At 36.0% G+C, this 22,382-nt stretch overlaps 1 protein-coding gene across 1 annotated transcript in view; it reads left to right on the top strand.

Annotated features, from left to right (window-relative positions):
* EDIL3 (EGF like repeats and discoidin domains 3) overlaps positions 1–22,382 on the top strand; it is a 276,047-nt gene that overhangs the window by 21,598 nt on the left and 232,067 nt on the right. The window contains exon 3 of the mRNA XM_006775580.1: positions 6,275–6,304. Within this exon, the coding sequence (XP_006775643.1) occupies positions 6,275–6,304 (30 nt within the window). The remainder of the gene's footprint in view (positions 1–6,274; positions 6,305–22,382) is intronic.

Genomic DNA, 22,382 nt, shown 5'->3' with positions numbered 1-22,382 from the left:
AAACATAGATGAAGATATAGTCATTCTTTTTTGGTAAGTCAAGTAATGTAGCATAGTGAAGGAGCTAAATTTTATTGAGTAACAGGGCTTAAAAGTTGCTATTACCAATTTCTGAGGACTGTATTAAATATCTATTTTTTATATTTCTATTTTTTATTTTTAAAATATATTTTTACTGATTTCAGAAAGGAAGGGAGATGGAGAGATAGAAACATCAATGATGAAAGAAAATCATTGATTAGCTGTCTCCTGCATGCCCCCTACTGGGGATTGAGCCCGGGCATGTGATCTGACCAGGAATCTAACCTTGACCTTCTTGTTCATAGGTTGATGCTCAACCATCGAGCAACACCAGCTGGGCTTAAATATCTATTTGTATTTTATTTCTTTTAACAAATATTAATTGAGCCATACAGTATTATAGATACTATTCTAAAAGCTGTAGGTATAATGGTAAGCAGAAAAGATACTGCCCTATCCTTATGAAACTCCTGGTCTAAGGGGAAAGACTACTAAACATGCAAATAAATATAAACTTATATATTAATTGCATGTGTACATAATTATTTTTATGTATTGAATAGTATTAACTGTAATCAAATATATGGCATCCTATAAATATAATATAGGAATCAAAATGCATGTAAATACTGACAAAATAGAGAAGACGCCATGATTCTCTGAACATTTTATATGCAAGTAACATTGTCTACTGCTCCGGATAATCTGCAATTCAGAGAGTGTAGACTTGACCACATCATACGCTGTCTGAAATCTTTGGCCAGAGAGACTTACACGTCTCTTTATGCTTTCAAAAAGAAGTTGCTAATAGCAATTTTAAGTCCTGATGCATGTCTTCATTGATTCATGGGCCAAGAAACAAATGAACAAAACAAACAAACAAACAAACAATAAAACATTAAGCATATAAACTAAAACCTCTTCCTAAATAATTCTTTGAATACTTCCAGAAGCAACTCCATAACCTACTTAAATGACTGAGTTCACAAATTTGAAATGATAATGTATTCTTCTTTGCCTTAATAAATACACACACATTTATAGCTTTTAACATCTGGGCAGGCATGAATAATCATGCATAAATATTATCATTGTTATTTTTGCATTCTAGCAGTTGAATAAAAACATTCTAAAATATTGTCAGAATACAAGAATACATATTTATTGTTGCTTTGCTTATGGAGATAATGAATTACATAGATAATTGTATACTTTCAAAGCATATTCAGTATATAATTAACTTGATTTAGGATATAGTAAACAAAATGATCCATAAGTCAATATGAATTGAGTAACATCCATATATTAAATAGATATTAATGCTAAGAAATATCTATAATAATAAATGTGTAATATGCTAATTAGGCCGGACAGCCAAACGACCTTCCAGATGACCTTCCGGACGAAGCTGGGGCTGGGAGGGCCAAGGCAAACTGCTGCGGTTGTGAGGGCCGAGCCCCTTGCACGAATTTCATGCATCGGGCCTCTAGTATTTTATATATTTCACAATGAGCTTATTCTATTTGATGGTGAGCCACAATGGGTATATAATTATTTTGAATGGTTGGAATTTCTAAATTATTAAAGTTTATTTAAAGCACCAGGATGAAATAAACAAAGATGGAAAGTATAAGAGTTGTTGAGACCACATTAAGAGAATAGAGCCTATCCATAATTATGTGTTCTTAAATATCATATGTATATTAGGATAATACTCAGCCCATTGGGTTTAAGTACTTCTGGTACTTGACCTTTGATACTATGGAGAAAGGAGAAAGAGAAAGGAATAAAAGGAGGGGGGAGAGAAGGAGGAAGGAAAGTTAGTAGATACCAATATAAGCTTGAAGAAAGCCTACAGGATGCCTTCTCCTTTCTCCAAGCACCAACCCAGTTCATGAACAGGTACACGCCAGACTGTCCAGAAGAAAACAATGACCGGCTTCAAAATTAGATAAATAGGGTTATTTTATCAAAACATGGTGGCGAGAATATAATCTCAGCTGCCCTCTGAAAGCGCAGCCCAGGGCTGTGTGTATGTGGGTCTCCCCTGTCTCAGAGAGAATTTATTCCTTACGCATTCTAATATGTTGTAAATGGGAACAACAAGAGTGTTTATGGTTGTAGCAGAGTGTTAATTAGTTGCAAATAAGAGGAAGCTTCACTAAAACTAGATAAACAATAAAGAGTAGAACTCCAGTCCCAAGTCAATGGCTCAAACAATATCATTGATATTCTAATTGCTTTCTGTTTCTCCACTCTGCCTCTGGGTAGGATTGGCTTTTCCCCACAGGTGGCATCCATCATGGTTACAAGATGCCTGCCAACTTACCTCTGGGGTCACAGACTTCCTTATCCATATGCAAAGAAGAAAGAAAGAGGGCTATTCCCAATCACTTTCTCAGAAACACAAGGAGCCCTCCTTTCGGAGAGCCTGTCCTCACCCAAGCACACACAAACCTGTTCTTACACGTTCTTGTCCCCAGTGGATCCTATTCCTACCTACACCAGTAACTGTGGTCAGGAAAGGGGGAAGATTTACTCACTTCAGAGATGCAGACTTTCTCTTGAATTCAAAAGAGGAATCATCTTTCCCCAAGGATTGACATAGATACCTCAGTAAACCTGAAGATATTCTATGGGAAGGAGCATTGAAAACTGGTGAAGCAATCACGGTGCACATTGCAAAAGGTTTCCTGTATGCCTGGTAGTTTACTCCTGCGGTTCCAACAACTGCACCGTGGCTCTTTCCCGCTGCAACAAACTTGGATGGGTAGAGCCATAATTCTGAACATTTAGTGTTCCTAACAGTCACCTGCTGAGCTTTCTAAAAAAGCAGAAACCTGGGCTGACACCCCAAATTCAAATTTAGTGGATCTGGGGCATTTTAACAAACACCCAGGGTTATTTGCGATAGGCAATGGCTTAGCTAAATTCTGTGTATATCACCTTTTTTTATCACCATAATTTCCATGCATCCTTCTGCATTGGGACCAGGCAGAGCAATACAGATGCTGGAAGATGGTCTATCCTTGCTGCTTGACACAATCGCTGCAGGGAAGAAACCCCAGGTGTGGATGTTTCTCCTGGAGTTAGGGATTAACAGGACTAAGGAAGGGAATAAAACTGCTTAACTAAGTGCCAGGCCGATAATTAATCACTTTAACTACGAACAATCACTTAGGATAATCTCCTTCAGTTACTTCCTTGTAGCTTAACAGAACAGTAGAGTAGTGATCTTGGAATGGAGATAACAAATGCCCTAACCTTTGGAATAGAATGGATAGGATTAAAATCAACTGGTATAAATACAGATGTAACAGGACAATAAAGACCGAACCTGGCTAGAGAACCTGGCTAGGCTGCTGATCAACTGAACACTGTCTCCGTGTCATTCCTTCTTCACTGACTCCATCCACATCTTTGGGGACCCCTGGACCTGCTGGGGTTGGACCCCAACATAAAGAATCATTTATTAGTTTATGTTCATTCTGTTTGGTGCATGTATTTTCAGTTTTCAGGATTAGAGGAACTTGCATATGAAACTGACTTTTATACCTTCTGTGATACTTATTTCACTTAAATATCACCAAATAGGCTTCTTGTGTCCATTTTGAGGCTTACATGTACTTGTGGGGATCTAGCTGCCATCTGTTAATAGTTCATGACATTTTGGTTAGTAATACAGTTAGCATACAAAGCCATCTTTGTCAGAGATCATGGAAACAGTGAATTAATACCAATGTTACCCCTTCTATGTGCTTTTGTGAGTATGTGTGTGCACTCACACACACATGTATTATAGTAGCATAAATATTGGCTACTGACATCTGCATATTATAAGGAACCAAAACCATAGGGATGATGCATAGGAATACAGTTTGATGCAGACTTGTATACCTGTTGACTCTAATGTTTTAATTTGTAAAAAGGAAGCTTTCAGGTATAACTGGTTCAAGTGTAGGTTAGTATACTAGTTGCCCCAGGAGCTTTAGTTTTAAGGCATTTCTAATTGCCAGGACTTCTATAAAATTGAAAGTGTATTTACTTCAGTGCTTGCTCATTCTTTCCTAAAATTCCTTGCATATCCATAAATGATTAAGGAATAAAACTTAGGCTTACTCTTCCTGAGGCATCACAAACTTAGGATATTTTATTTAACTCCGTAGTCACAATTTCACCTTCCTATATCTAGCCCTGGATGGGAGGGGGCTTGAAGTTTCCCAGGGGGAGCTTTATTTTTCAAGGGGTTTTCTCTCTCAGACCCTACATCCAGGTGTTTTATTTGTGTGTGTGTGCGTGTGTGTGTGTGCATGCGTGTGTGTGTGTTTGTGTGTGTGTGTGTGTGTGTGTGTTTTCTCACCCATGTGCTTACGTTCAACTAACATTATCAGAGCTCTAGTTAGTCCTGGTTTCATGACCATTTCTGTCTTCACTTTTTCTCAGTGGCTATGGAATCAGCACTTTCTGAGACACTAAGGCAGAGTGGAAAGAGCTTGGTTTTAAAGTCACACTGACATGAGCTCAAATGCAATTGATCTTAGACAAATTGCCCAGTCACTCTGACATCATTATCTTCATCTTTCAAATAAGAGTAATTTTCATCTCATTGATTGCTTTATAAATTGAGTTCCACACATAAAGTGATTAGTCAGAAGTGGCCCCCCTCCCCACTCTTGAATCTCCAGCCTCTTACTGACAACAACCCATCTAAGTCAGTACTTCCACAAACTCCTATGGTCTTTTCTTCAAAAAGGAATTCCTGGAAGTTACCAATAATTTTTCTCTTTGAACATGTTACGATATATTTTGGACGTGATAAAGAAGCTTACAGCTTTTTAAATATTTATGTTCTCCACGCCATGCATGCCAACTGTGCTTGCTCTCTTCATTTGTTTACGTGCCAGGGAGACAAGCCAAGCAGCGTGAGAGGAAAATACTGTCAGGACACAAAGTGAGTTTGTCTAATGTGGACTCTGTGCAGACGTAACCTTCACGGGCAAGAGTGGAGACTGCTCCCTGGTTGCACAGGGCTACCTTGATTAACGAATCACCTGGGAACAAAGCTCCTTTATAAGCAATTCAGCTGAGTAAATTTATATTTTAAAACTTCATGAATCAAATGAAATAGTGCTGGCTGGTGTCACATATTTCAAGAGTAATATTCGGGGTAAGCTGCACTTGCACACGGAGCAGAAATCCCTACTCACAGAGTGTCTATTAGGATGAAGGCGATGGGGTGGATTCTAGGGAAAATTGTAAAGCTACTTCAGATAAACTCTTTCTTCACTATTGTAATCACCATGCTCCACCCCTACATACACCCATAGATCATTACCCTGGAGTCTTGCTGCTCCCTTTAAAAACAGAAATCAGAATGATTCACACTTTGAGTTACAGTTCATGTTACCTTGTATTGATGTTACTTAGTCATATCTCAATCCTGGCTAGAATTTGGTGCTACTGAAAGAGATTCTGACTTAACTGGCTTGAGAGGGGACCCAGAGTTGGCATTCTAATACAGATTGACGGTTGAGAACTACAGCTTTAACATAAAGTTGTATTTTCATCTTATGGCCTCTCCTATCATAATATCCATGTTTATCTGCTGCAGTGGGCTGTAGAATTCTTGTGTCAAAAACACATGGGGTAAGTTTATAATAAAGGTTCCTGTGGCCTTAGCAAAGAATCACTACTACTGAATCCTGAGATATGTGGTAGACGTGAGTGTGTTGTGTGTGTGGTGCGTATATACGTGTGACAGGGGCCCCGGGAGAACTAGAATATTTCTGCTTAACCAACAACCAAAGTGATTCTGTCTCACTCTTAAGGTTTAATAACTTTTATTTATAATTTCTATCTCATGGAACAACTTAATTATTTTTTGCTAATAAAAAGTTCCAACAAAGTGGTTGACAGTGGGGTATTTTCATGATGTGTATAACCTATTTTAAACAATATTAGTTATAATAATTACACTCTAAATAAGGTCAATCTTATTTGCAAAAGGAAAGAAAAATCAAATTTATACATCAGAATGGTCTTTTCCAATATATACATATTTTGAAGTATGAGTATATAATTGTTAATTTAATGTAAAAACCCATTAATCTGTCATTACCTAATTATCTAATGACAGATTTCTAATATACACACTGAATTTCAAGTTAAGAACTTGTGGTCATTGTTTAGAAATATGATATCTCAATCTCTCTTTTTCTGTCTCTCTCTCCCTCTGCTCCCCCCGGCACTGTAGCCTCAGATGAGGAAGAGCCAACTTCAGCAGGTAAAGTTACTATTCTGTAAAGATTATTCTTATTTAACTTAATGCTATTAATAATGGAGACACAATCCTTTGAAGTGCATGTCCTAAGCAGTGGTTCTCAACCTGTGGGTCGCAACCATCGGAAACCACATATAGCATATCAGATATTTACATTACGATTCATAACAGTAGCAAAATTACAGTTATGAAGTAGCAACGGAGATAATTTTATGGTTGGGGGTCACCACAACATGAGGAACTGTCAGGACAGTTTGTCTAATGTGGACTCTGTGCAGGCTTAACCTTAACGGGATCGTATTAAAGGCTCGTGGCATTAGGAAGGTTGAGAACCACTATAAGGTTTCAACCAGAAAACTGATATAGGTTTACTTATTTACTCTTATAATTTCTTGGACTTTCTACTCCAGAATAAATGATGTTGGAGTTATAAATAAAAATAGGAAAGAACAGAGAAAAAATAACACAAAATATCACATCAACATTAAACAATAAAGGAAATTAAAACATTCCATAAAATGCCTAAAACAATAAGCCCTACCAGTATTGCTCAGTGGTTGAATGTCAACCTATGAACCAGGAGGTCATGGTTCGATCCCCTGTCAGGGCACATGCCCAGGTTGTGGGCACGATCCCCAGTGGGGGGAATGCAGGAGGCAGCCAATCAATGAGTCTCTCTCATCATTGATGTTTCTACCTTTCTCTCCCTCTCACTTTCTCTCTGAAATCAGTAAAAAGTAATGTTAAAAAGTCTAACATAATAAAATGAGGAGAAAAAAACTAAAATGATAAAATGCAGAAAAAATAATAAAATAGGGAGGATAAAGTAAAATGATAAAATATACTGTCAAAACTGTGACATTCTATATAGAATATTGCATTATAAAATATATAACCAGCATTGAAAATGATATTCATTTAGGTTTAAGGATAAAAATTATGTTGTTGCCTTAAATACTCACTTTATTTAAAAACAAAATTTTGTATAACTATGGCATCATGACTCTATGTTTCTTATTCAGCTAATCATCTACTTGGTAAGCACAGGCTGAAGTGAGAACTGAGTATCATGAAGAATAAAAATGGTAGAGAAGGCATGGTATTTTCAACATCATTAAAACAATGATTCTGTTTAGAATATTTTCATGCTTCACTCAGTCTTGAGCTATTTTTTTTCAAACATGCCTTATTCTTCTCATTTGAACCTCTAAATTGCCATTGCAAAAGCAAGTGCCTTTTTTGTGTAGCGTTGTAGAGAAGGTACATAATACATCACATCTGCATTTCTCCTCATGGAGAAATGTTCTGCTCTGAATGTTCTGATGAGTTGCATTAACCAAAGGAACATTTTTTTGTAGCAACTAATTTACTAGGGCAGTTTCACCTAACACCTGTAACTAGCCGAAGCTTCTTTTATCTTAGTTAAATATTATGTTCAGGTATTTAAACATCTCATTTCATTTAGTGTAAAAACACATTTATGAACTATTCAAGAAATTCCTTCAAACTAGGTTACATCCTAATATCTAATTACAAACTAATGAGATTCATATTTTTTGAAGCTGCCATAACAGATACTGTGCCTCCAAATGAATCACCTTTAGAGGTGATAAATGAAATCCAATTATGTTGCTATTACTCAAATAATTTTTCAAAACTCCCTTTTGAAATTTTCTTTAGAATTTGTTTATAAGATAGCAACATCAGTTATTTCCTTATAGTTTCAGAAGTGTGCTACTGAATTCATAAGACTTTGTCTAATAAATATGTCTACAAAAACCAAAGATTTGCAAATACTAAGAGAGTGTGTGTGTGTGTGTGTGTGTGTGTGTATCTATGGGTGTGAAAAGCAACTCAGTTTGTAACTTTGAAATCAAATCAGTTTACAGCTTTTGAAAGGTGAATCACATTAAGGTTAAATTTCATGAAATAACACTCTTTAATAAAGTTAAGTCAGTGGCTGCTTCTCCCATGTTGCACAAATCCAATTATCATTTACTTAAGTTTCGTAATAGTGAGAGGCTTCATAAACTGATTATACCAATACTTTTGTCTATGTCATTTAGAAGATTAGGACATTTACATTAAAAACTTGACTGCTACAAATGATCTAATAAAGATATAATTTAATTTATTAACTATAAGGTATATCAAATCAGGCTTATTGATATGTAAATTTACTCATTCCTGTTAATTTATTTGATCTTTTTTAGCTATTATTTTACTTTTTTAGATATATGACATAAGTATCAAATTGACGAAATTACTATGAATTAAAACAAAGGCAAAAAATAGGAAGATTTGACTTTGGGTGATGATAAACACAATGAAACATACAGATTATGTTATCATAGCATTGTACATTTGAAACCTATATAATTTTATTAACCAATGTCACCCCAATATATTTTAAAAAATAAAGGCAAAAATGGAAAATATTATTGAATGAGATAAAAATCAGTCAAAACTGACAGTGGAAAGCTTGTGGCTATATGGAAATCAGTGGCAATAATTAGTCAAAATACAACTTAGTGTTTTTGTTCATACTACCTAAAAACAAATACTTAATTTTCTGTCTCTCTTGCCTATGGGTAGATTTTTTTATTTCTTTAATTGTCTTTTTTTAATATCAAAGAGACTGAGTTTGGGCTTATATAAAACTAGTTATTAATACTGAGTTAACATTTAGGAAAAATTATGATTAGAAAAATTAAATATTCAGATGAATATAAATGGTAAAATCTTTTTAGCAATCAGCTAAATTAAAAAATAGTAATCTACAAAAGTCATAGTATTCTTCATATGTTTATAAATGTTATCATTTACTTAAATGTAAAATTGTATTTGTGGCCTATCAACATCTGATACTATTGGGTAATGATGATAGAGGTTACTTCCTGGATACAATGGTTTATTGTAGACTCATTTCGACATCTGTGATGCCCACCAGAGATGAAGAAAAGAGTGATTTGGTATGACCAGAGCTTCAACATTCTCATTTGATTCTTCCAAATCTTTTGACATGTTTAATCTTTTAAATGCTCAGTTTGGCCATTGAGGAAGTACAACTAAGAACACTAATAATCTGCATATATAATGTAACATTGGCTAGCAGTAGTAAAGATTTGAAAGTATAGTTTTATGTAAAAATATATATTTATCACAATAATTATATATCTATATATTTATAGTTTAAATAAGCCATATATACGGCTTAACACAAATGTGTTATATATCTATACAGCTAAACACAGGACAGATTAGATATTCTTCTCTAACTTTGGAAATACTAAATTTTAGTTCTACAAAACATTTGTATTTACAGTGAATATTATGATTTTCTCCACTTTGCTACAGATTCCTTTCAGATCTTTTTCCTGTTTTTGTATGGAGTTTAATTCTACATGGCTGACGATACTCAATTATTCAACAGTTCATGCATTTTGAAAAGGAATGATATCTTACCACATTATTCTCTAATGAATAAGAGTTGCTTTTGCATTCTAATCTAGGGCTTTATTTCCTTGGGGGTCTGAAATAGAGCTTGGCATTCTTGTTTTTTACATTTGTTAAAAATTTTCTCCATTTTATATGGAAATGAATATTTCCCCTCTAGTGCCTGGATTAACTTTCCTAATTATTTTATCAAGTATATTCTTGTTCAAAAATATATGCTAAAGAGAATTAAATATTAAAACCTAATATGTAAAAGACCAATTTCTACAATCTCTTGAAAAACAAAATCATTATTTGTAGATTCTCAGTGCAACAGGGATGAAAACTTGGCTGCTTAAGATTTAGTTTTGGTCAGTTTCATGAAAAGAGCAAATAGTGCTTACCTTTTTAAAAAATATACTTTTATTGATTTCAGAGAAGAAAGGAGAGGGAGAGAGGGGTAGAAACATCAATGATGAGAATCATTGTTTAACCGCCTCCTGCACACCCCATACTGGGGATCGAGCCCACAACCCAGGCATGTGACCTGACCTGGAATCAAAACATGACCTCGTGGCTCATAGGTCAATGCTCAACCCCTGAGCCACAAGGTTGGACAGTGTTTACTTTTTTTTTTTGAAACAAAACTTCCTTATTGGTAGGTGTGTGATAGTGATTTTGAACTGTGAGAAAAATAGTTTTTTAAATCCCTGTTATATGTAGATAGTTGTTTTTTTTTATATGTTCACTAAAATAAACTTCACTGTAGTACAGAATTCTGGTAACAGTAGGAATCTGAGCGATTAAAGATTTCCTCTTTAAACAGGTTTAAAAATTAAAGTAATAAAAGAGGGAAAAGTAATATCTTTACTTACATATCTATGAATGTAGATATATATTTATAATCTATCATTTTTTACCCAAAAGTATAAAACTGGACTTGAAATAAATAGTTAAAAGTCTTAAGATCTTATTCTTAAGAAATATGTAAAATAACTAAAATCCCTCATAATCAAGCTTGAAGCTGTCATTTCTTCAGTAATGTTTGTAAATATCTAGCAATGCACATGTTTAAAAATATTTATGTATAGTGACATGATTATTTTAGTTGCAACTGAAGCACCAATTTAATGTTGCTTAAGTAATAAGAGATGTTATTGACTCACAAAATTTAGAATGAAGAGCTCATTGATGTCACTAAAAATCTGTGTGTTTTTTTTCTTTCCCCCGATTTTTCTGCTTTGTCTACTGTAGTGTAAAATTTATCTTCATCTTCAGACTGGCTTCCCTTGTGGTGGTGATATATCTGCCAACAGCTGCTGTGGCTGTATGCGTCTTTATTCGTATCCAGTGAGGACAAAGAAATGATATTTGTTCCCCTGCCTTCAAAGCAAGTGTCCTGAAATCCATTCTAATTGGACAGGCTCAGATCCCACCTGCCACCCCTGAAACTCCCAGCCAGTCAGGACATTCCCCTGTACCAGATCCTGAGGTTGATTTTAGCTCTCTCTTAAAATCAGAAGCCACGTGGATGAGGGGCAGGGTATACCATAGGAAAGGAAAGCTTGCAGTTCATACTAGGTGGATGATTAGTAAAGCCAACAAAACATAACCATTACAATACCCCTTTGTCATTTTTTAGTAACTTCTTAGCTTTTCTCCTACAGTTTATGTTTTTTATATTATTTTATAAAAATTCTTATGAGATCTTGAAAGTCTATGAAGAAATAAGCTTGGTGCACATCTTAGTAATACTAAAGCACATAAACAGAACATATATCAGTCAGGGAGAAGCAGAACAAAAAGGGTGCATGTACATCCACAAATATATTAAGTGAAGAGATTTGTATTTAGGATTTGGCTCACATGATTATTGTGGCTGGCAAGTCCAAACTCTGTAGGGCAGGGCAGGCAGCTGGAAACTCTGGCAGGATCTGTATGTTATAGTCTTCTTCTCAAGGAAACCTCAGTTTTGCTCTTAAGGCCTTCAACTGATTAGATGAAGCCCGCTCATGTTTCTGGTAATTTGCTTTATTAACCAAAGAACTTGTATTAATATATGTATAACCCATGGACACAGACAATAATGTGATAAAGGCTTGGTGTGGGGGGGCAGGTGAGGGCAAGAAGGGGTCGATGGGGAAAAGGGGGACATCTGTAATACTTTTCAATAAGAAAGATAAATTAAAACAAATAATTAAAGTCAACTGAATATAGATGTTAATCACATCTATAAAATACCTTCACAGCAACTTCTAGAGTGGTATTTGACCAAGCAACTGGACTCATATTGTAGCTATTATTGATAAATATAATTTTTACATTTAAATATCAAATTTAAAAACTTTTATATCTAGCCATCATGGAGAATAAGTAAAAATTATGTAAACACAAACTGTTTTGCTTTTCAACAAGTCTATTTCAGGGGAAAAAAACAGATCAAGAATAATGTGAGATGTTTAATAAATTGCTGCTCCACTCTCTGTACGCACTTTGGCTTCCAGGTTTCTTTAATTTCTAGCCCTCCCTGAATTGATGGAATTCATCTTTAATGCCATCTCCAATTATCTGGGTGAGTTATTTTAAGAAATTGGCTCATGTTTGTGGGGGCTGGCAAGTCTGTAACTCACAGGGTAGGACAGGAGGCGGAAACTCAGCCAGGGGTCAGGGCTACAGTCCTAGGCAGTTTCCTCTTCCCCTGGACACTTTAATTTTTGCTCTTAAGGTCCTCAACTAATTGAATATAGCCCATCCACATTATCTAAGGTAACTTCTTTTACTTAAAGTCAATTGATTATAGATGTTAATCACATCTATAAAATACCTTCACAGCAACTTCTAGAGTGGTATTTGACCAAGCAACTGGACTCATATTGTAGCTATTATTGATAAATATAATTTTTACATTTAAATATCAAATTTAAAAACTTTTATATCTAGCCATCATGGAGAATAAGTAAAAATTATGTAAACACAAACTGTTTTGCTTTTCAACAAGTCTATTTCAGGGGAAAAAAACAGATCAAGAATAATGTGAGATGTTTAATAAATTGCTGCTCCACTCTCTGTACGCACTTTGGCTTCCAGGTTTCTTTAATTTCTAGCCCTCCCTGAATTGATGGAATTCATCTTTAATGCCATCTCCAATTATCTGGGTCAATTTTTTGCTGTCCCAAGTTTCAACTCAAAGTCTAATACAAATAGAGCACTGAGAAATATTAATTTAATATTCCAGGGATTTGTTGGTTCAGGGAAGGCATTAAATTTTCTGTAGGTTAAAACTCCATGGACTTGCAGCCTTGAATCTATGCCTTCAGGTGCTTTTATTTTCAGATAAATAACTATCTTCTACCTGTGAAGTTTTTTTTTTCTTTTAAAGTTTTCTTTACTTGTAAAATGGGATAATAATATGCCTACCTTAGAGTTTTCTGTCAAGATCTAACATGATGGTACATGTAAAGTTCTTATCACATGATGCCTATCCTTTATACACAGAGATAAATTATTGTTTTTATTTTCATTTTCATGAATGTGTTTTGTCATATTATTATTGTGATTTTGATTATGATTATTAGGCAATATACTAAGTGTTCTATGTACTGCATTTTATTTAACTTCACAATAAATAAAGCAGTACAACTAAATGTACATATTAATATTTATCTCTTTAAATATTTAAAGAGAACACTAAATTTTAAAATATGAATAAATATGCCCAAATGTAACACATAATAAAAAGTAGCAGAAGCAGGATCCAAATTCACATTTCTCTGGGGAAACCTTGTGCTTTCCTACTGCAGCAAAGTCTGTCTTTTTCTTCACTTTAAAGGGGTTTTAAATAGAATATATTTCTTTTCATTATAAAACTTACAGAGTTATTCAAGCATTTTGTTACGCATGTATTAGAAAGCTGTACATAAAAACATATGCAAAATTTTACCTATTATTTTAAATGGCAATCTGATTACTGTTGTAATTTATGGACCATGCAGACATTTTTGAAAAGATAAAATAGAGAGTGAAAAATCCCCCCTGCTGCCTTCATCCATATTGAAAATTTGCATTTTTAAAAAATACTCTGCCGCAGTCCAGCTGCTCTTATGGGCTTCTCCTTCTCAGCTGCTCCAACTAAAACCTTCAGGTTAATTTTGATGACACCCCCTACATCGCATCCTCACCGGATCTTTTAACCTCTTTAAAAGAAACATAAAATTCAATCTCTTCTTTCCATCATCTCTACCAACACCCTAGTCCAAGGCTCCACCTTCCCACACGTGGCTTACTGTGCAGTGGCCTCTCAGCTGGTGCTGCTGCTGTAACGCAGAAGACCATTCTCAGCAGAGAGGCCAGGGTGATTCTCCTATGAGGCCCTGCGATCTTAGCACTGTTCTGCCCCAAGCCCTCCAGCAGCTCTCATCTAACCCACAAGTCGATTTAGGATTGAAACGAGATGTAATTTTCACCCTTCTCCCTTACCTCCCTGGCTGGATTTCTTACTATTGCCACTCCAGCCTTCCTTTTCTTCAAAGCAAGCACAACACAGACCCTGGGCACACTCCTGCCTGAGGCTGGGCTGTGCACTCACAGACCTGTTGTCTGAGGGCTTCTCGCAGGTTTCTGCCTGGCTGCTTCATTACATTCCTGTGTTTTGACCCAGAGATGCCTTCTTAGAAAAACCTTCTCTTTATTTCTAAAAAGGTCACGGCTTCTCCACCTGGCCGTGGTCCCCTGCTTTGCTTTATTTCTTAATGTCAGCACTGGCTGTGCACTCTACATATACAGTTTGCTTATTGTCTGTCCAGGTTAAATATAAACTCCCCGAAGGCTGGGTTTTTTGTTTGTTTGTTTGTTTGGTCTTATTTTATTCAGTATTGAATCTCCAAGGTATAGCACAAGCATTTGGTCCATAGGACATAATAAATATTTGTTGTATGGTTGAATTAATAAGTAAATTAAGCCACACTGAATCTATGCTGATTTTAAACCATTGTCAACACAAGACCATACACAGTATTTCTTATTAGGTTATGTAAAGAGAGGGGTGATGAGAGATATATTTTCTAATTTAATAAATGAATAGGTAGGATTATATTAATAACTTCATGAGAGTCATAATGCTGCTTTGAAATTACTTAAAATCCCTCAGCAGAGAAAAAGGCTAGAGCATTGATTATTGTTTTTCTGTTTTTGTTGCAGTAAAGTAAAACATGTTGTGCTTGGTGATTCTTTTCATGTGGTGTCATAACAATGTCATTAATTTAGTCGTTGTTAGTAATTACTGGGTGGAAAACACAGCAGTGATTTTAAGAAGCTTCAATCACAGTGTAGTGCAGGGCATGGTGAGGAGGCGGCTGACTCCGGGCAGGGAGGCCCACAGAGTGCAGCGCTCCGCACACAGGGGCCGGGCAGGCAGCAGGGCCACTGGGCTTCCTGAGAGCAATGTGAGAGGAGAAGGAAGGAAATGAAAGGACCTGCTTTTTTATTTTTGTACAATATCTTCCTCCTTATTGCAGTATCGATGCATATCTCATTAAGCTCATAGGCATTTTCCAAATAATGCTATTTTAAAGTTGCATGGATAGTATATTGTTTAAATCTTAGAGTAATGCATCTATAATAATAAAAGCATAATATGCTAATTAGACTGGACATCATTCCAGGCAACCTTCCTTCCAGACAAAGCCACAGCGGTTGGGGGGCGGTGGGAGAGGCCCCGGGCTGCCGGTGGGGGCTGGAGCCAGGGCCCTTGCATGAATTTTGTGCATCGGGCCTCTAGTTTTAAAATAAAATAAAATGTGCCCGAGTATAGTATTTTCGGAATACATTTTAAGATGTTACCCAAAGCAGATTTTCAACTGCTAGACTTCACCAAGATTGAAAAGACATGTTTCAAATCAATTCAGCTAATTTTTTGCTTCTCTAGACATAAATCTAAATGAGAAAATATTCAGTATGTATTACTCATCCAATTTAAATAATATGTTACAGAATTGCTGGTTGTTTTGAAAAAGAATGAATAAAACCATTATCAAACATAAAAACAAAGAATAAAAACCACTGTACATAGCAGCCAGTGGTTTGTGCTGAGGCTTTAGATGTTCATCAAAGGACATGATGGTACCCATCAGAGACTGAGGCCCTGAAACGGTTGCATCCTTAACTTAGTGTTTAAATGTGTTGAAAATTGTTGCAAGTACTAAGCAGCGATAACCAAAGCTAAAATAATAAATTATAAGTTGACTACATAGGGATTTTCCCCCTAGAATTTTAACATTTTACACTTTTGCCATTAAGTTTTACAGTAAGTTTTATTTGTAAGATCATGAAAAAAACCATTGGGAATTCTGATTCATCTTGAGTTCTCACTAATATTCTTTAGAACAGAGTGCTCAAGCAAGTTGTCCAACTTTGTGAAGATTTCTGAGAATCTATAAAGCTAGAGGAGTGGGATATTAGCATATTTTTAAGTAACTTAAGTTTTTGGCTATGATTGTTTTGGCTGTGATTGGCTGTGCTCCTTCATACTTGGGTGGGTGGTAGAAAGTTGAGAGGTAAAACTGTTGACTCACACTAATTTTTTCCTTATTCTGGAAATGAAGAAACCAATAAGCTAGTCCCTGAAGGCATCCTTTCATTTCACTCCATGAAACCTGTGCCTGGTTTTATGATCCATCACACCCGTATTTCTTCTCCCTAGAAGGCAGAACAGTCTCCTCTATTCCAAGTCATACATGCTGTGCTCATTCTTACTCCAAGCTTTAATTCACATTGTCTGTCTGGGGGCGGAATTCCCTTCCCTTTATATCTCTAACATCTATCCATCTTTTCACGCTCATCTCAAGTCTTACATCTCTCATCTGCTGTAACTCACATTTATTTCTCTTTTCCCAAATACCAACTTGTGTATCTGTTAGGCATGTTCTCTGTGGCAGGTAATTGAGATCAGCAGGATTGGGCAAGGGGTCCATTTTCTGTGAGGTCACAGGATGTTTCCTACTGCCTTTCAAATAGATCATGTCTAGCATGAAAGAGGGGTAGAATAGAGGTTGGAGAGCCCACATTTTCTATCCTTTAAGGGATTTGTGATCCTTTATTACGTGCATTGGAATTGTTTCTCCTCCTGGACTGGGGCTCACCCTTGACAGCGATGATCCTTCTATTGCATCCCCTTATCTCCACTTCAACTTTATCATTTGTGGACAGAAATAAATTAGCTGATATGAGTGATCTGTTTTGAATAAAACACAAATATTAACTGTGGTAAAGACAACAGTCTTTTATCTAAGTTTGTTTTAGCAACTTGGGGGTTAAGGCTTCACCTTACTATAATGAATACAGAAACGTTTAACCTATTCCTATTTTAAATTTTACTTTTCTGATCATTTTGACATATACATCTCTTTGCTACATCCATTTCTTGTACCTGGAAAATGTTCTTTGAGGGGGATGGCAATAAACAGTGAATGAGAATGTGCTTAGACACCAGTCTGTGAGCTCTTTCTAGGTTCGGGTAACAGAAGGCAAGTGCCTCACTGTGATGCGGAGAGAACCCCTGGGAAATAATCATGTTGAGTAACTCGAGAGATAGAGCAGAAAATACCAGTAGGTTGCTGTGAAAAATGTGTCAAGAAGCATTTTAATGGAATTTCTTCCACTTTATTTACCAGTGAGCTGGCTACTCAATAAATGTATTTATTGTCTTGAGCGTTATAGCACTGCCAACTTCTCTACTCCATGATTGATAGAAGTTGAAAATAACCTCACTGTTCACCATCTGTCATTAAAAAGTCAAGCTCTTCAGGTTCTTCATGTGGACACAGCTTCTTTATAACATTTTAAGTGTTATGGCCATTTCACACTTCATATTTCTTTTGTGGAAGAAATGCAGCCTTTTGCAATGACACAGCTAACTTTATTGTTTTTCTTGCTCCTTGTCAGATTACTGCTCATCCTTATTTTGTAGTCTATTTGAATGTCTCTTGTTTATTTCACATACTTTGGAGCTATATAAAAATCTTACTGAAAAAAAAGTGGCACACAGATAGGTACAAACATATATACATGACTGTGTAGAAAGCTACTATTTTAATTATCAAGGCTTCTCATAGGACACATTACATTAAAAATTATACAAAATTGCTGTGGCCCATGTGGCTTAGTTGGCTGGGCATCGCCCCACACACCAAAAGTTTATGGGTTCGATTCTTGGTCAGGGCACATGCCTGCGTTGCAGGCTCAATCCCAGGTATGGGGGCTCTGCAGGAGGCAGCCAATCGATGTTTCACTCTCACATTGATGTTTCTCTCTCCCTCTTCCTTCTTCTCTCTAAAAATCAATGAAAAATCTTAAAAAAAAATAAATTACACAGAATTAATATTTCTCTTTTAGGCCATGCAGCCATTTTTTGATAGTTGGCCTTGGATCAATTAGTTTATTCTTATAAATTATCACAATAGAAAAGAGAGGCCCTAGCAAGTTTGGTCCAATGGATAGAGCATCAGCCTGTGGACTGAAGGGTCCAGGATTCAATTGTGGTCAAAGGCACATGCCCTGGTTGCGGGCTTGATCCCCAGTAGGGAGCGTACAGTAGGCAGCCAATCAATGATTCTCATCATTGATGTTTCTCTCTCCCTCTCCCTTCCTCTCTGAAATCAATAAAAATATTTTTAAAAAATAAAAAAAGAGAATTTGAAGAGCTATTTTGAGATCACTAATATGTTATTTCAAAGAAGAACAGAAGAGTGTAATAAGGGGCCTGCTGAATTTCCAAGTTAATTAGAATTGAAGTAGGCAAGAAGGGAAGGACAAGTTACATGTAGACCTACAAGAGATGGAAATAATTCGATAATGAATTAACGTAGGTGTTTAATAGACATGCAAATTTTAAAACAGAATTGAAGGAAAGGGCAGAATTTAATTAAAGAATGGCCACACACAACATTGAATGAAAACATGGAGCTTGGTTATAAAATGTTATCTTGATTAGAAAAATTGAGTTTCATTTTGCTTACATTTTGGTGAAAATAAAGGGAATAATTAAGATAGACAATGTTTGAAATGTTTTAATTTTTAAAATGATCATGTTCTGAATTGTTAGTTTTAAGGGACATACATGTGGCAGGCATTACTCCCAGATGTATCTGAAAGTGAATTTGACTAAAAGGGCTTTGTAAAACTGTAGGTTTTGCTTGGACATCTAATAACTAATCCTGAAGTATTTTAAATAAACTTCGTAATCTCAATGATTAGGTTTAATCCCTATTTGTACAATGAAGCTGCCTGCAAGCATTCTTCTGTAAGGTAAAACTGTACTTGATGTTTTACTTTCACTAGTTTTTAGAACACAAGTACAAAGCAATAGTAGAAATCTCTGTGGAAAGAAACAGGCAAATCAAAGCTGTTTTCTAATGATAGAATCCAATCGTTCCAAGACTTGTTGACTATATCTCAGGAATTGGCAAAAGCATATAACAATCTAAATTTAAAAAATATATCTACAGATATGTACTTTCATTACTCCAAATCCTGCCTTTTTTGGGAAATAGTTAATATAAGAAATTCAAGTATTTTCTCCTTAATTATATATAAAGAGTATCTTTTTTCCTTAGAGAAATGTTGACATTTTTAACGAGTATTGCCTTGCTATACATCTAGAAATGTGATGAGCCCTTGACCTGAAGTTCTTACCTGACGCTTGTGAGGGGAAAACTTCCATTATGTTATAGCTTTTATAATAGTTCCTCACCTGTGTGACCCATTAATTAAATTTTTAGAGTACGTTCTAATTTAGGATTTCCCTGAAGATCACTTTGAATATATATCCCATTCAGAGGTTCCCATGCATCTCATTAAGTATCATAACCCCCCAGAAACATGTGCTATTGGCACATCAAAATCAGCACCGAGATTCAAATTTCTTTTGAGAGCAGTTTGTGAAATTAATTTACCTATATGATATAGGCCTGTTAAGGGCTTCACTCAACATCTGCTGGGTCATCTTTGCTAGACATTTTTATCTGAAGAAATAAAAAATATTCCTAGTAGTAGCATTTATTTAATCCCCTAGATTCTAATTCAGGCAAACATGAGATGCGATGCTCATAAAACACCCGATCCTTGAGATTTGTTCAGCTTAATGTTCTTCAGAATATTAATATATTAAAAGCTGAGTGTTTTTCGCAGTTTGCGTCGCACAAGTTAACCAGAGGCAAAGTTCCGTAGTTTGAGGATGATGAATCTAGTTAGTGTTCTCTGCAGATCCATTACTTCTTGACATTTCCCCCGTGACCTCAGTGAGACTGTCCTCAATTAGCTTTAAAAATGTCTCTCTTCCTATTTAGTGTTCTGCTTCCCTTGCCTTTCTTTTGTATATTAGAAAGTTTTATTATCTCCTTGACCCTCCCTTCTATAATCTCCCCGCCTTCTTCTAGTTCCTTTATGGCCTGTACTCCCAAATTTGGATAACTACACCTCTTGGTGATTCAGTTCTCTGGATGAAATGGTGACATTGTAATTATTATTCAGAGGTTATATGTAAAAGACCCAGTTTGGTTTCTCTTCCCCCTCTTCTCTCTAGTCCTGGCCTCTCTCCTGAATTTCAGATTCCCATTTCCTGGCATCAGCTACACACATTTAATGGCCTGTGTGTAAAAAGCAATATTCTAAACTTTCTTTCCCTCTGCCCTTCTGTATTCTCACTCTTGGTGGCATTGCCCATTTCCCTGTCAGGCATAAGACATCCAAGTCACCTTTAATTCCACTCTCTTCTTCAGCATTACCTTCTATAATCGTTTGCTTCTTACTCTGAAACATTGTTAAGCCCATTCCTACTGTGTGTGCCCAATTGGCATTCTGTAGTAGTAAAAAAGTTTTGTGTTTGCACAAACTTTTCTTAGCTCGTTATAGTTTAAAAAATGTTACTCCATGAAGGCACTGGACTCCCATTACCCTTTCCTTGCTCAGTTAGTCAGGATGAATTTGGTTATGCCTGAGGAACAAGCCACATTGAAATCTCAGTGACTTAATGCACTGCAGAGGTGAACAGGGGATCTCTTCTCATTGTAGACACTTAGGGACCCAGCTAACAAAGGCTATATTTCAACAGGTGCTTCTATAGTCACCAAGGCAGCATGAAACAAACATGGTAAATCACTCATTAAATCTTAAAACATATATCAGAAGTGACACATATCACTTGTTATGCTATTGGCCAGAGAAATTCACATGACCAATAATAACTTGAAAAAAAATAGAGAAGTGCAATCCTGCCATGTGTCTGTGAGGAGAACTGGGATATTTGTGAAATCGTAATGACTCTATTTTGACAATTATAAGGACTTCCACACCAATTTTCTTGTCTACATTGACATCCTCTTCCTCAGACTCTTTACAATAAAATCTCTCCATCATAATTCTGTTATTAAAAAATTTCATTTACTTGTTTAGTGCCTGTCATTGTTTGTACACCACATTTTACAAAATTGTAGCATGAACTGTGCACTTTCATTTTTCATTTAATAGAATTCCTTGAAGATTTTTGCATAAACTAAATTGCTTTCATATTTTTAATTTAATTGGCAATATCCTAGCCTACTTCATAGCTATGTTAAAGGTAACGTAACCATTCTTCAACTTGTGGGAGTTAGGACTATTTTAGGCATTTTATTTTTAGTCTATACAACACTTTAAAAAGGCTGACTAAGTAAGGTTAAGCTAATTTAAAGACTGATTGTCCAATCAGCCTTACACAAATAGATATCTTATCCAATATCAAAGCTTATTAATGATTTCAAGAATACAAGTAGTCAAGAGGCACAGGTGAAATAAGGCGAGGTTTAGGATATTGAGAATAGCTCCTCAGGTCTTTCTTTTCTGCATTGGATACACGCTCTGTAACCCAGAAAAAGATATGAGGTTTCTAAGTATGGTACATGGATTCCACGTATAGGGGAAATATTCAGATAACTTTATCTTTATGTAGTTGTGTGGCTTATACGACATTTGCCATAGAGCTACACCTTATAAATTCACAGATTGTAGATTTGTTTAGCAAAAACAATCATGAACTAGTGACATCCTGCTAAAAATATTCATAGATAAGGTTTCTCCTCCTAAGCAAATATTTGCTAGCAGATTTAGTTACCGGTATGTTTACAAAGCACGGAAACATCTACCTTCCTTTCTTTCCCTTGGATCTTACCCCTGATAAAAGGAGAGAAATTGATTATAAACCAATTGTTTAGCTGATTTCTACACAAGACTCTAGTGGTGTATATTTGGGAATTAGTGTTCATATTCCAGATTATTTCTTTGAGATTTAAGATACAAGCAATTAACTTTCTTCATTACCCAAACAAATATACATGTATACATATATACATATATACTAGAGGCCCGGTGAATGAATTCATGAACCAGTGGGCTTCCTTGGCCTGGCCTGCGGGATTGGGCAGAAACTGGCTCTCCAATACCCCATAAGGGGTCCCAGATTGCAAGTGGGTGCAGGCCAGGCTGAGGGATCCCACCAGTGCACAGTTGGGGCTGGGGAGGGACGCAGGATGTTGGACAGCCAGGGAGGAACTGTGGGAGGGCTCCAGAGCATGTCTGGTCAGTCTCGCTTAGTCCCGATCTGCCGGACCCCAGCAGC

The sequence above is a fragment of the Myotis davidii genome, unplaced genomic scaffold, assembly GCF_000327345.1.
Source record: "Myotis davidii unplaced genomic scaffold, ASM32734v1 scaffold44, whole genome shotgun sequence".
In the NCBI taxonomy this organism is placed as follows: domain Eukaryota; kingdom Metazoa; phylum Chordata; class Mammalia; order Chiroptera; family Vespertilionidae; genus Myotis; species Myotis davidii.
Note: the sequence above shows the minus strand (reverse complement) of the source record. Positions and strands in the feature narration are given on the sequence as shown.